General features: G+C 44.3%; 1 protein-coding gene across 8 annotated transcripts in view; it reads left to right on the plus strand.

Moving 5' to 3' along the window:
• LOC124429417 (protein sickie) overlaps positions 1-15653 on the plus strand; it is an 83936-nt gene that overhangs the window by 21872 nt on the left and 46411 nt on the right. For 3 of the 8 annotated variants that reach the window (XM_046974700.1, XM_046974679.1, XM_046974683.1), the window contains 2 exons: positions 6295-6412; positions 6801-6853. In XM_046974700.1, the coding sequence (XP_046830656.1) occupies positions 6295-6412; positions 6801-6853 (171 nt within the window). The other 5 variants (XM_046974691.1, XM_046974721.1, XM_046974709.1 and 2 more) reach the window with 5 other exon arrangements.

Raw genomic sequence — 15653 nt, forward strand, 5'->3', positions numbered from 1 at the left:
CTCTCTCCCTCTCTCCCTCCCCCCTCCCCCCGTTATTCTCTCTTTGTTATACTCTCCGTAGCTTTCCTTCTCGCTCTTTACTTTCACCGTTACTCTTCACATTTAGGTTTTTCGTTTTAAGCTTCAACGCAGCTCGCTCGATACTCTCTCTCTCTCTCTCTCTCTCCCTGCTTCTCTCATTTCAGCCCCCGAGGCAAAATCCTACGAGAGAAGCGATTTTCACATTGGTCCCCTTTCGTCCCCCTCTCGTTGGGATTCCCCTATCCTACTAATTTTGAAAATCGTGCGGCGAGCGTGCGGTAGGACGTTATCGAATTTTACTGCATTTCGTTTCTCCCGCGAGCGATTTACGCAGAACTTTATTTACCTCGATTTGATACTCGCCATCGTATTATTATGATGCCGATTCTCTGTTAAATTTTCAATTCACCGTCTCTTTGGTTTCTTTTTTCTTCCGTACGAGGCGCTCTCGTAGATACGTCGATACGTTTACTTTGAGAAAAGAACTTTCGAGTATCCTCGTGCCGGCAGGTTAGAACATCCGTAAAGACTATCAAATATGCTGCCCGAGGGTGCGAAGGTACTTTGATCAATCCCAAGAAAGCGTAGCTACTCCTCCGCCGTCTCTTACTTGATGTTTACTTTAAGGGATCCAACCGACTACCAGCATCTCTCGCAAAGGAGCCACGCAAAGTGGTTCGTGATCTTGCTTTTCCGTCGCTTATACATATTGCAGACGAATCATTCCCTGACTTTCGAAGCTCTCGCGATTAATCTTCTCGATCAGAGTTCTCCGGTAGAGCGATTATTTGATTCTTTTCTACTTCAGTTTTGATCAGTATCATTTGAGGTTGATTATACATATGAAAGATGAAAAAAGTTCGTGGAGAATCTTTAGTCCCGTATAGCCGTGCGGAAGAGTAGATATCGATTAGCACCTTTTATATTTCTCTGGGAAATATAGGTTTTCGAAGAGCTACGTCCGTGCATTCCAAAGGAGCGTGGCATGAGTCATCGTGGTGCGAGTCCGACGATTTGATTAAAGATCTATTTTCTTGGTAAGATAGTACGATGGGCCAAAGATATTTACTTTGCCTTGGGGTAGGCTCATCCCCAGGAAATTCGGGGAAGGTCTCCGAGTAAAAGCGACCGAGTACGTACGAGCGACCTAAATCATTTAGCTTGCAATTGCCAATTCGTAGCCCCAACGAAATCAGCTCGTCCCCCGTTCCGTTGCTCTCTTTCCATTTCCTGTATCTCTTTTCTTTATTTCGCAATCGCTAACTTGCGTTAGTTTGCGCAACATCAATATCAATTTTTCTTTGAAAACATTTCATTTTCGTCGTTCCTCGTGAAGAGCGATGAAAAGGCAAGCGCCTAAACTTGAGACACGTTGAAACAATGGAACGCGATTGCTTCTTTCTAAAAGCACCCCTCTCGCGAACGTCTTTTCGTTGGTTTCTCGTTGAAAGCGGGGGTGGGAGGGGAGAGAGAGAGAGAGAGAGAAACGGCCGAAAAAAATCCTTTTTCCATTTTAGCCGAGGGAGCACTCGATACAACGAACCCCAAAGAAACGTCGCGAGGCTCGTTATTAGGGGTTTTTTGGGCGGACTAGCCGTCTACCAAGTTTTATTCGAAATTGGAGGCGACGTTTTTCGATATGGTCTAAAGTAAGAGACAACTGGTTTTAAAAGGACGATCGATGCGCGATCAGGCTTGATCGGATTGGCGTGGGCCTATCGGTCGCCGCATAGAAAAGCCTAGACTAAACGGAACAACGATCGCGCGTACAAACAGGTACGATAATACTGTCATACAATGGCAGGGTTGGGCTCGCTAGCGTTCGTCTCATCGCCATTCGGGACAACTCGTAGGTATTACTCGTAGGTAGGTATATTTAGCTCGCGTGCATCGTAACGCGACGCGTGTAGGCGTAACGCGTAGGTCATTCATAAAACATAGCGTCCACGTGGCGTCACTCCGTGTGCCGTTAAAAGAATAAGGATAAAAGCAACGTCCTCGAATTCGTTAGGAGTCTATCGACAAAAATTCGTGAGGCAATAGATATCTTTAAGATCTTCCTAGCGCGTCTGACTATTCTCTACTGGTAAAATTCTCTGTTCCTCTCGCAGCCAAGTTGAAAAGTAATTTTGCGTGGCACTAGCCGATCGTATCCATGACGACGGTTCTGCTTCCTCGAACTTCTCGAGAGGATGCGAATGCGCGAGACTTGCGTCTACCGCGCTCTCTTGCAGGACACGTACGCTTCCATTCCCTTTTCCGTTCCGTACCGTTTCTAAGGGAGGACCACGCTTCCTCCTCCTTTCTTACTTACTAGGGGACCTGTAACTCGCTTATGACCGCTCTCTCTCTCTCTCTCTCTCAACTTTCACCCTAAAATCGGCGATCGAGCCGCTCTGCAGTCCTCCACTTCGATTCATAAATCTTGGCGATAATTATTTAGCATTTAAATTTGGCCTTTGGTGATGCCTAAACTAATACATTGAATTAAAAAAAATATCTGTCCGTTATAAATTCACCGATCATAGAGAATGTTTCCTAAGCTTGTGAACGTTTAATATCGTCACGTAATGATTGAGTATAGGAAATAGGATGAATTTTGTTCTTCGTCGTCATTTCAGTTACGCTCGAAGATTTATTTACAGTTTCAACGAGGACATATGATTTTTATCTCAGCGCTTTTCAAAATTTACTTTTCTTCGAAGAGGTTTGTTTGGGGAACTTTTTTTTTCCTCTTTGGACCCTTTCCTCCTTATCTTTCCTTTGCTCCTCTTTGGCTTCAGATCCCTTTCCCATCATCCCTCTTTCCGTATACGTGACTTTTCTCCTCCTGGTTCTAACCGTCGCGCCTCACCGCGGTAGGACGTCACGATGGTACGAGCAAGACAAACCAAATTTCATCTCCCTGTTCTCGGTGCGTTCATCGAGTAGCCCCTTTCGCATTAGACCGACAAAAGGCCGCTCATCCCTTTTCCAAGCCCTTTTTGATGGGCAAACGCGTCGGCCCCGCAAAATTGTCGTTACGAAGGAAAAGCCCCCTTAAATTTCGGCACGAATCTCGCCACGACAGGTCAAAGCAGAAATCCATCGCACTGCTACGGGCGAGTCGACCAAACGAATCCTATTCGCTCGGACTATCTATCGGAATCGTATTTATGTATATATATATATGTTTGTATGCGTATATACGGGTAATATGTATATCGAAAAGGATCGTCAACGTTTGTAACGACGAAACGAGCTTCGCGACTCCCTCGGGATATCGATAAAATTATTTTCTTCGGCCAACCATGCGAATAAAACTCACGGCACCTGACGAAAATAATTTATCCGCAATTAACTTTATCGTAGTTATCATCGGCGTATGATCGTTTGGACAAACAACGAGCCCTAAATGGAATTTAATCGATCCGATCCTTTGCTCGTTGATTCGTGTTCGAACTAATATATCTACGAGCAATTTCGATCGAACCCAATGACACGACGCGAGCAGAATAATTCCTTTTCTTTCCCCAAGTAGGGAAATTAAAATCTTTCTTTCGTGACGCAAGTATTTCATTGTCCTCGTCGTAACTCACCTTTCTTCAGGAGTACCCGATCCGTAATGCATCTGTTCTCTTTGAGAATCTATTATCTCCTAATTAAAATTCTCCTTCTTAAAGAAAGTTCGTTCTGCGCTACTTTAGTTGCAATGGTATAATTTGTTCGTACGACCCGAGAGAATTCCTCTTGACCGAACTCGCGGCCCAGTCAATTAGAAAAAATGTTCAACACCGACTATGGCCTACGTCGCTTTGGCCTAGAGTCGCGAATATTGTCGTATTCGAGAAAAGAAAAATTTCATATCGCCTACTTATTTGGCCTCTCTTCGTGCCGTTAAAAACCGATCCGAATTCTCCTTGCTTGAATCTCTCTTCTTTGAATGAGTATTGTCCTTGAACGGATGAATAATATTTCTTCGTTGACGCGTACACCAAGGCAAGATAAAATTCTACGAATTTCCACAAAACTCTAAGAAAATATGACATTATTATTGTTAGACTTTATCTTTCAAAAGGTAAAACTTTCTCTAGGGTCGTATAAAGGTTACATCTTATTTACATAATTACGTTCGATTTTCGTATTACGATTAATATTAAAGTTTAAACGGACATGTACGTATACGTATGTACCGTACAAATTGACACGTACATACGTGTATTTACTCGAGCCGCTCGTCAGGCAACAAGTTAACAGAGTTTCGAGGAATTAATTTGAGTTGTCGATGCATCGTTCGGTTTACACTTGGCTCGTTCTCATAGTCGGGCGCATCGCTTTGTCAGCTGTTATAACGAGCGCGCTTACACACGTTAGTCGAGAGTCCGTTAAAGGATTCGCGATTTATTCGAAACGTCACATAGACTTATCGCTCGTATCCTCTCGCATTGTTTGCAAGCTTCCATCTCACTCATTCTCTCAAACGTTATGCGCTTGAAAAATATTCCACACCGGATATATCAGCTGGAAGGTAAACGATCCTCGTCTTCTTTCAAAAGACACGTTGGCGTGAAAAGGTAAGAGGACATAGAAGAGACGACCGTGCTGATACGAAACGAGCCAAAAGTTAAAGTTGCGTTAGAAAATAAAGAAATATCATAGAATATTATCTTGAGATATTAAGATGGAGAGAGAGAGAGAGGGGGGGGAGGAAGAGAGGGAGAGAGAGAGAGAGAGAGAAGGAGAGGGAGAAAGAGAGAAAGCGAATAAGAGAGTGGAAGTAAGAGAGAAAGAGAGAAGAGGGAGTGGGCGAAGGAGAGGGGATAGGGTACGCACCTACGCGGGGATAAGTAGCCGAGGCGTGTATTCAGTTACGTCCGGTGCGTCGCGCCGTATAGACGCGTTGCGTCTCGTTGTTTCGGTAGAGACGCGAGAGAAAAGATAAAAGAAAGGAGAGGAGAAGTAGTCCATCGTGGTCGCGCGCTCACGATGCGCCTCGAGCCATCTCGTTCGTCTCTCGGTAATCGCACTAAGAAGGACCCGAACGCGAAGGCAAACTTTGATCCGAACGATTCGACGAATAAAAGAGGAACGTGGGAAGAGAGGAGGTGTCGTTTACGTCACCCGCCGAGGATGAGAAGAAGGAGGAGGAGGAGGAGGAACGACGCGTTACGTTTTTCCGCCTCTCGGATAGATCCCGATCAGGGAATGACGAGTTACGATCGACGATTATGATCGTCGAGTATATTCCCTCGTTTCCCGGGAGATTAATAAGAAGGAACGTTCCTCTTTGTTCTTTCTTTTCTTCTTATTTTCCTTCCTCCTCCTCCAATTTCCCCTTTCCTTGGGAGAACGTAAGAAGAAACGCGAGAAGAGCCGTGAATGTTGCATGAAGTAAAAACGTCCTTCCTTCATTCATTCCGCAGCCAAGTTGGCACGGATTTTTTTTTTATTTTTCTTTCCTTCTCTCTCTCTCTCTCTCGCTCTCGCTCTCTCGCTCTCTCGCTCTCTCGCTCTCTGCCGTTGTCTCAAGTGTGAAAGAGATATATAGACGGGAAAAGAAGAAGAAAGGAGGTTGGAAGAGATGATAAAACGTTTAATAGGGGATGAGCGAATAGAACGAGTGAAAAGATCGTAGGTTTCCGATCATAGCGTTGTGCAGAGTTCTTGATCAAAGTGCAATTGTATCTAGGTTGCTCCGAGTGAGCGCTTAGCTTTCATCGGTGTGTCTCTATGAGTCTAGAAGGACTATAATTAGTAAGGTGCGATCGGAATCATGGCTTGTATCAGGGCACCGAGATCCGTGCGCAGTTCTACCGACGATATTAAAGCCGATTCTACTCGCAACATTGTACAGGTATACATCCCTTCTCCTTTATTCTTTCTTTCGAGCGTACCATCGACCCCAGCCGAACGGACTAAAAAAAGTTCGTACTTTCCGACAAAAGTTTATCACATTCATTCGACTAACTAGAGCAAAACGTCGGACGACCGTTTCGATCAGAAATTGGACGTTTACTCCGACGTTGCATGGCTCACGTCGTCCGACGAACGTGCCTTCGCCTTCGGTGGTTACGTACGTACGTACGGTTAATGATCGTAAGTGCGAGTACGTGATGGGACGTGCGATCGTGCGATCGACGTACCAATGAGAGATCGCCGATTACGTTCCTTCCACGAACCTCCTTCGTCTACGCGCGGACTACGAACGACTCTACGTGTACTAGATGTATATACAAGTATGTGGCGATTCGTCCCATAAAATTTCATTTCTCTTTGTTATATATATTTATACAGATCTACACCGACTGGGCGAATTATTATCTCGAGCGAGGTGGCTCGAAGAGACGAGTCTCCGATCTCCAAGCCGATCTCTGCGACGGAGTGCTCCTTGCCGATTTGGTGGAAGCTGTCAGTAAGTGATATATCTCTTTACTCCGGCTTGCTTCATTGCCGTTGACGATCTCGTTGAACGACACGTAAACCGATTTGACGCGCACGGACAAACGAGTAACAGTACCTACATCTACTTGTGCTCGTTTATTCGCTTATGGAGTTGGACAGTTACCTACAACGAATAGCTATACGCATTATTCTACATAATACGTCCGTACATATATATATATATATGTGTGTGTATATATATATATATGTGTGTATACACAGACATCTGTCTTTGCTCCTGCGCACGAACCTTAGCTTTATCAAAGAGAACGATTAAAAAAATTCGCCTAAGGCCTCCGAGGCCTTCCGAGGAAACGAAATAAATTGATTTGGCCATTCGTTTCTTTATTATTTTTCAGCGAATCAAAAGGTGATCGACGTTAACCGGAAGCCCAAGAGCGTTCAACAAATGGTGAGTCCCGATATCCTTGATAATATTATAATACGTTACGTTTCCCATCGACTTCCTGACGCGCTAAATACAACGTCCTTACTCGCTTCCTCGGCGAGTCCATTAAAGTGTCGACTTCTACGGTGGCTTACGGAGTTGTCCTTTAAAAATAGAAAGCACGTTTAGGGCACGTAAAGAAAGTCAAGAAAAGCGTCGCGGTTCGTCCGCGCAGCTAAAGCCGGCCATCTACATGTATACTTAGTCGTTTATGGATCATTTAGAGCGCATTGTGAGCGATAACATTTGCGTAAAGATATTTTAGAATTTTATATAAATTATCATTTGTTAATAATTAATGCCTTGTGTGCCGTGACTATTTTTCGTATGTTATTATCATTAAAGTTTCGCGAGAGAAATAACATTTCCAGCCGCAAGGTTGAGGCGCATCATCGCGTCATAAAATCTAGTAAAATCAAATCGTAAATAATGTCCTCGTAAAACTGGTCTCGCGTTTAACTCGTGGCTCGTATTACTACTCCTAGTCTCTCTCACGATCGGTTTATTTTCATTCCAATTTTGCGGTCTCCCGAAAAGAGCATTGGTCGAGCATCGAACGAGGGAAGAAAAGCCAGGGGGTAAAATTAGGATGTAAAGAAGTACCCTAGAGGAGTGGCATACCATAAGGATGTAAAGAAGGATGGAGCAGGAGAGAGACACTCGATGGAGATGCGCGCTGGTGCATCGCTGAGAAAGAGCAACGTCGCTTCCGGATGAGAATCATAGGCCTATTACATTTCCAATTGTCAAGCGTTAACCTACCGTCCACATTAGCATAATCCATAGTTAACATCTGTTCTGGCCTCTTTCGCGTTATAAAGGGACAAGGAATTGTATTACGAAAGATATATTTAAGCTCGTTAGGAATTCCGCTACTACTAGTCTTTCGATCCTCCCTTCGTAGAAACGTCGGGCACGTAGGTAAGAATATTTTTTTTTTTCTTTTCCTTTGCAAGTCCGACCAATTAACGAATATTATAGTACTTGAAAAAAGGAAAGCGCTAAATATACCTGATGAACTGTTCGCCTCGTTGTTAAGCCAGCAACGTTTTCGAGCTTACAATCGGAATCGTAAAGCTCTCATAGGGAAGAGAAAAAAAAAAGGCAAGCGTTGGAAGTAATCTTTGGCACTTTTGATGCTACCCTCGTTGTTGTTGACGTCGTCGTAGAAACGAGCGCGTGCTCCGCGCGGTAGACGCGCGTCGGTCTGCCTCGCCGATTTCGCGGTGTCGAGGGTGGACGCGAGAAGATGAGGAAAAAGAGGACCGAGAGAGAAAAGAAGGGCTTGGGTCTATAATTAAAACGCGCGCGCGCGCGCGCGCGCGCGCACGGGTATCGCTACGGTTGAACGCGCGAGCGCGAAAGTCAAATCACGTGTTTTGCCTTCGGGCTAACGCGCAGCACGCGACTTACATGCGGTCCCATCTCCTTCTCTCTATCCTCTTTCTCTTGTCGTTGAACGACAAACAGCTGTACTCTGTACAAGAAACTGGCAATTTTATTACGAGCTTTCACAATTTCTTCGCTAATATAAAGGTGATCGATGATGCGATTTTTTTCTTTCAATTTATGGATTTAATATTGACTCTACGCCATTAAAAATTTGAAAAGATCCAAAGTAGAACTCGAACAGCGCGAGGCACAACGCCGTATATCTTCGACCGCGTCCACTCGGTTCGTCGCGATCTATTTCTATTTCGCAGAGTGGTCCACTCGTTTCGTCGCATGGCTCTGACTCATTCTCCGTATATATTAGTCAACCACTGCTTCGGTTCTAATGAGACTCTACGCGATAATTTTATAAATAAAAGCTCGTCGCACCGTAAGTAGGACCTCTCGATATCTCTAATGAATCTTTTTTCCTGTCTTTCTTTTTTTCTTTTTTTTTCTTTCTTTTTTTTTTTTTTTTTTTTTTTTTTTTTTTTCTTCAACAAAATATCTATCCATCGAAGGTAAATATCCCTTGTAGGAACATACGTATTTACATATGTAGGTAGGATCCTTGTGAAGTATTTAACTAATCACTAGAAATCTTTCGATCGCAGATCCACCGAAGAAAAGACATTTGTAAATATTCGTCGCGAGTCGACAGAAATTTCAAAGAAAGTTCCTTCTTTCGCGTTCGTATAAATGGATTGTAAATGGATTGTTGACAGTGTCGAGATCGACTGAATGAAAGAGAGATTCTTACCGTACGTTCTTACCTACCAAGCGAATGAGATTTCCAACGCGCTTGTTATTAATCCTAGCCATTCGCTTTGTAACGTACAGGAATTTGTCCTACGTTCCCGTTATAATTCGATCTAATGATTTATAATTGTCTACCTTTAATAACTGTAATTGAACGTTCGATATAACGAAGTAAGCGCTTCGTAGGAACGCGCAAGAACGTACGAAGAGGTGAGGTCGTTCCATGTTAATCCGCGCAACGTGCAATTTCCTATAAGACCTCTCTTCCTTTTCGTAATGATTACCCTTTCGTGGATATATTCTAGCGATATGGCGACATTTCGTTGTATAATTCCGCGTTGTGTAATAATTAGTCTAAATAGATTTTACGTCGTCGCGTGCCAGAACATTTCACATGGACATGTCCGCGAAGTAACGTCTTATGGCATCTATAGACGGACCAATCGCGCGACGGGATCGGCACGAGGAGCCACGTGGATACCTGCTCGGATGTTGCTTTATGGCTCGCATATGAGAACGAATTATTCTCCCAGAGTTCCACCAATACAGCGATGCTCGCGTTTCGTTCTTCTCTCTCTCTCTCTCTCTCTCCTGTTCGTCCCCCACCCCGTCCGTTCAATCGCCGGATACATTACCTCTACCTCGTGCTCCGCGCGTTCTCTCTCTCTCTCTCTCTCTCTCTCTCTCTCTCTCTCTCGTCGGTCGGTGTCTTACCGTGGGTCCAGTAGTAGCAAGACTGCCGAGCAGCGAATCGGCGAGATCGTTGCTGCTCTTGCCACCCGACCGGTGATTCCTGTCCGGAAAACGATACTGGAAAAGTTTGCGGGGAGAAGAGTGTGCGACGATATTCATTTCGTTGGAAATACTCGGAAATTTTGCGATCGCTCGTCAAGGTGAGAAGGATTAACAACAAGATATATCGTAAATACCTGCAGCGGCGAAGGAAAGGCACAAAGTATAAGATAAAAACGAAAGAGGAGAAGAATGAGGATCGATCGTATGTAAGGGATTCTCGCAATAACGAGTCGTTAGACGTTTCTCGCGAAGAAGCGTGTACTTTTGAAGAGTCAACGATCCCCGTAAGTACTTGTAAAGGAGAGAACGCAGAAACTAGTTCCGGGCGCGTTTACTTTTTCAATATGAAGAGAGAGGAAGATAGATAGATAGACAGATAGAGAGAGAGAGGGAGGGAGAGAGAGAGAATTTATAATCTTCTTTAAGAAAATTATAAATAGGTACGAGGACGGTCTCGAAGCAATATTTTCATGCCCGATGAAGCGACAATTAATTGGCTCGGCCAACGAGGACGAAAGGCAATATTTCTCTTTGAGCGAGTTCGTAGCGAGTGGCGATGACGGTGCGCGATCCGCGCGCGGGATCACGATAATCGTGGGCCAATGGTCGCCGTCGATCGAAGTGGATACCCCTTATGCTTAGACCAGCGTTTATCTCTCGGCGATCGACCGATAAAAGGGAATAGCGTGCAAGACCAGTGGCAATCGATATCGTCTAGGCCGTTTAGACCGGGCATCCCCGAGTAAGTAATCTCGCTTAAACGGCCCGCTACTTTTTGCCAACGTAACATGGCGCCGAGTACCACTTGGCGGGAAATAAATTTTATCTTTCTTTTCTTACCGATTTTTCGCGAGACAATGCTGGATCTTGTAGCGCGACGGATCAAATATATCATTTACAATGATAATAAAACCAATTTGATTGTTATTTTACTGTTATAATTAAGCTTTCCTTTGTAATAACTTGATCTTTAGCGTTGCTAATTCGAATACTAGATCTCGTCATCTCGCATAATCTTGAAAGAACGTCTTCGTCGTCGTCGACGAGCAACGATTCTTCCAACGAGATTGGATAATAAGAAAGATTAATCTGCATGCTCGCTCGGTGGAATATTTGTGCGTTAAATGAAGCGAGCATTAATTGGGGACAACGATGGCAACGTCGTGAAGATTCTTCTTCCGACGAGAAGGAATTTGCGATCGCCTCGCCATCTAATTGGATTTAATTTAAGGTTTATCTTGGAATAATGGAAAAACAATGAAAATTCGATTCCCACGATATATCCTCTCTCTCTCTCTCTCTCTCTCTCTCTCGGACGTCTTGGTTAAACGTTTAGTTAAGTCTTGGCGATAGAATCGAATTTTCAACAAGTTTCTACTCGAGTATAATTATTTGCGGGCAGGTCGTAAAAAAGGAATTTTACGAGGAACGATAGGCAAAGAGCTTTTTAAAAATTCTCGTAATAGATAAACTCGACGTATTATCGAAACGTAGATATCTGTCTCTTTTATAGTTATCGCAAAATGTTATACGCCGTACGTATATAAGTGCCGTCGTCGAGTACTGTCATTTCTCGGTTCGTTCGTCCGCCCGCTCGCTCGCACGCTCGTTCGTTGAGAAAATAAGAGAGGGGAAAAAAAAGAAAAGGAGTCGCATCGAGGCGAATGGTGGCATTAAAAAATGGCAGACGCGTCATCGTGTCGCGTTGAAACAAATTCCAACATTTCCGGCCGGAGCGAAGTCTGTCTCCAAGTTGACGTTAGTGCGGCTTCGCCGAAGCGGCTTGGCATCGGCAGAAGCCGCTCGTTTCTCGCAACGTTTTGAAAAAGCTCTCACGTGTGCCTTGGAATCGACTCTTTCGCGTTGCCTCGCCGTGCCTCGATCCAGTACGCATCGGCATCTATTCGCCTTCTATCGGCATCTACTCGCTCACGTTCGATCGTCGAGCGTGCGAACTGGCCCCCGACGACGACTCCGAGCCGTCGGACCCGTCTGGGATATTAACGTTATATCCTCTTATATCTCTTCCCTTTTCTCTCTTACGTTCCAATATAGATGATATTGGATTCGAAAATGATTTCTATTTTATGGGCCTTTAACTCGTCCAAGATAGTATATATGGAAAGGCGGTGATAGCATTCGCACATATCCGGTATGCAAAAGTCAGACCGACTACGAGCGAGGGAAAAAGGAAAGAGGTGGGATAGGTGAAAGGGCGTTGGGTTAGCTCCTTTGCCACGGTACGTTGTACCTTATTCCGCGACTCGTCGACAAAATCCTTGACATCCATTTCGCTCGTCCTTTTACATTTTTCTCGAGCGTGTAAGGTCAGCCGAGTTTCTAACTTGCCTCCATTTCCTATTCCCATTACCGGAGATAGTAGCTACACCTATGAAATTATGGGATCTCGCGCGTAAGCGAGCGCGAGATAATAGAACTCGGAGCAACTCGGAAATTGCGACCTCGGAGATGGATTCGACCTAGTCGCGAAGGTTTCATCGTGACACGCTGCGCCGTCGAAAGAGTTAAACGAGAGATATCCTCGTCTATTACGAGTGACACGATAACGCGTCCAATGAGTCCTCGCTTCTCGCTACTTTTCAATCTCTCACGATCGATGCAACGCGTCCGTAATCTTTTCACAGACATTATATCCCACTAGCTCGACTTCTCTTACTATAATTATTCTGGCTTGTATTATCGTTTAAGCCCCATTGAACATTTATTCTTTCCTTTTACTTTACTCCTCCCCGAATAAGGTCCAGGTGAATGGAGAAATTGCGTCGATCATAGAAATATTATTCATTTAGCGTTACCCAGAACCGTGGAATTTTCAAATGGCGCACGACGGACCTCGGTATAGAGGTATATGTACGAAGGATTTCGAGGCACATTCCTAGCGCTGCCGCGGATGAAAAAGAGATACAGAAGCAAAAAAGGAGAATTACCCGAGCTAAGGCAATCCTCGCTCGTGCTCACCAGACGCTGGCCGTACGAAAGAAAGAAAGAAAGAAAAGAAAAAGAAGGAAAAAAAAGAAAAAAAGAGAAAAAGAAGAAAAAAGAAAAAACCAAGCTTTGCCTAACAAGCATTAGCTACGACTTTTTCTTTCCTCTCGCAACGTCTCGTTGACGTAACGTACGTAACGTACTACGTAAGTAAGAACGTAAGTACGATCTCGCCGCGATCAAGGCCGAAGAAACTGCTCCAACGAAACGGTCATCTAGTTGATTCTATAAAAGAAATCGAGTGGACCGAGTACAAGCGCATAGGGGCCAAGGACGACGCGGCCGTCGTCGAGATACGATCGGACGTGATCGATGACGATCGAAACGTCCTTCCCGATCGTCTTCTTTTTCCGTTCCTTTTCCGCCTCCGTCGAAAATCAAAGGAAAGTTTTAACAATGAGCTTTCGAAATGTCATTCCTTTCTTCGTCCATTTTCCGAGTCAGAATAATCGTGAGCGTCCAAAAAACTAGAAGCACCTACTTAAAACTTTGTTCGTTCGACCTAATTCGCGAAACGTCTTTTGAAACGTCTTTTAGACATTTTTCAAAGACTTTTAATTCATCATTTTTATTAAATTTGTCGTAGAATAGTCTCGAGACACGTCCTCGAAATATAAATAAAAGAATATAATGTAGAATATCGAATGAGAAAAGATAGGAGAAATATATATATTCGAGTAAAAGAAAAAGAAAAAAAAAAAAAAAAACTCGGCTCTCTTTCTCTCCGTCTTAATCTTTCGCAATAATTACGTAAAGTTTAGTAGCGTCGTCGCACATGGCCCAAGAGAAGAAAAGTCAGGCAGTGTCTGTCTGTACGCGTGGCCGCTCATGAATCGGATGACTGTAACATCGAGGAAAGTCCGGAAGGCACGAGTCGTCTAAATATAATCCATCCTTACCCTCCTTATACCGGCGCGGCGCCCCGGTCTTGGGGATTCTCTCTCCTACCTCCCTACCCACCCTCCACCTCGTTTTTCCTCGTTGCTCCTGCGATAAGGTGTCAGAAAATGTCGGTCAGGAAATCTTGAAAGAGACGACGAATCGTGTCTTACCTGAATTAATTTCAATGGGATTGAAAATGACGTTTAGAAAAGTTTGCAACGATAGTGTTGGTGTGCAAGTATTCCTTTTAAAAATAGTATATAGCCCTACATCCGTAAATCGCTTAGAAAGAAAGTTCCTCTAAATATAAATATAGCCCCATTGGTGGAAAGCAACGGCGTATGCCGGCTCGCGAGAACGTAAAAGTTTCTTAGCTTTATCGAACGAATAAAGAGATATTGCGAGATCGAGCAAGAAATTGCGAGGAATGTAACGCCGTTCGAAAAGTTTAAAGATTATTTTCAACGAGTAATAGAAATTTAAAGGGTGATCCACTTTTAATTCCGTTATTAGTTCGGTCGAAGAAATTCCCGAAAATGTCTTCTTTTCTATAAAACCAAATAGAATAGTTTGAGTCGAATGCTAGTCGTTGCTAGCCGGTAGTAGTAGGAGTGTGTCTTTGAGTGGGATGCTCAATTAGGACCCTCGCGAAGACATTTATCCGTGCAGGCAAGCATCCGCAGGGCAATTATTGCCTTTCCCCACTGGCTCCGTTTCTCTATGCCATTCTCGACGTTACATATTGCATATGTATATGTAGAACGGCTACATAGTGTATGTAGAACGGAGCCGGTCTTCCGGCTCGAAGAACCGAACTCGCTCGTTTAAACGTTTCCACCCGCTAGTAGTGATCTTGGGACGCTCTCGATGAGGCGTAAACCTTCTTTTAGCGAGAGTTACATCTCCATTTTATTCTTAGGCACGCTTCTCTCGATAGTCATCGTCTCGTAGGCGTAGCAGCGGCATCGCGGCTACGCGTCGGCGTATGAAAGGGAGAGGAAAAATGCAGCATGCCGATTTATGCGCAATTCTTCTTTTCCCATTTCTCTCTCTCTCCCTCCCTCTCTCTCTCTCTCTCTCTCTCTCTCTCTCTCTCTCTCTCTCTCTCCTCTCCTTCCACCGAGCCGGTCCGCTGGGAGAAGCCAAGACGTTACCATAAGGGGACATCTCTGGCCATCTTTGGAGCTCTCTCTTCGTACGCGCTCTCCTTCTTTTCCCGACTTGGTTGCGCGGACTCCCGCGCGTTCTCTCTCGCACACAGACTTTCTCGCTTATATATCCTCGATCATTCGTCCGCTATTTTTCGAGCGATATTTTTAATTGACCCGTAATAATAAGAATCAAAGATGTTCCTACCTCGCCCTCTTTGACGATTCCTTGGCTTTTGATTTATGGGAGAGATAAAAGATATATCATCGATCTATGGTAGAGAGACTTTCGATGAGAAACTTTCGAGTCGTCTCACGATCTCCTCGTTATCAGAATTCACTTCGTGTTCTTTCCTTTACGAGTTGCTGCTCTACCTCGATTCCGCGTGAGATCTCGATAGAGAGGAAGCTCGAGGAAAAGGCAGAGGTTAAATAAAAAGGGCCAAGACGTCGTTGTTCGACGTCGTCGTAGCGAGCCAATGTATTTGAAAGACAGAAGGAACGCATTAAAAAGAGATCGCGCCATCGCCATTTACGGCTGTCATCTCGCGTGGATGTGAGAGAGCCGTAAGACGATACGAGAAGTACTCCTTACGGAGATGTAAAGAAGAAACAAAACTCGAAAGACGATATAAACGGGAGAATATCGAAGGGTACTTTATTTTTTTCTTTTTTTCCACCCCCCCCCTCTCCCCCATTTGTTTTTCAACGATCGGTCTGAATAACATATGAAAATATTGCAT

The sequence above is a fragment of the Vespa crabro genome, chromosome 1 (assembly GCF_910589235.1).
Source record: "Vespa crabro chromosome 1, iyVesCrab1.2, whole genome shotgun sequence".
In the NCBI taxonomy this organism is placed as follows: Eukaryota; Metazoa; Arthropoda; class Insecta; order Hymenoptera; family Vespidae; genus Vespa; species Vespa crabro.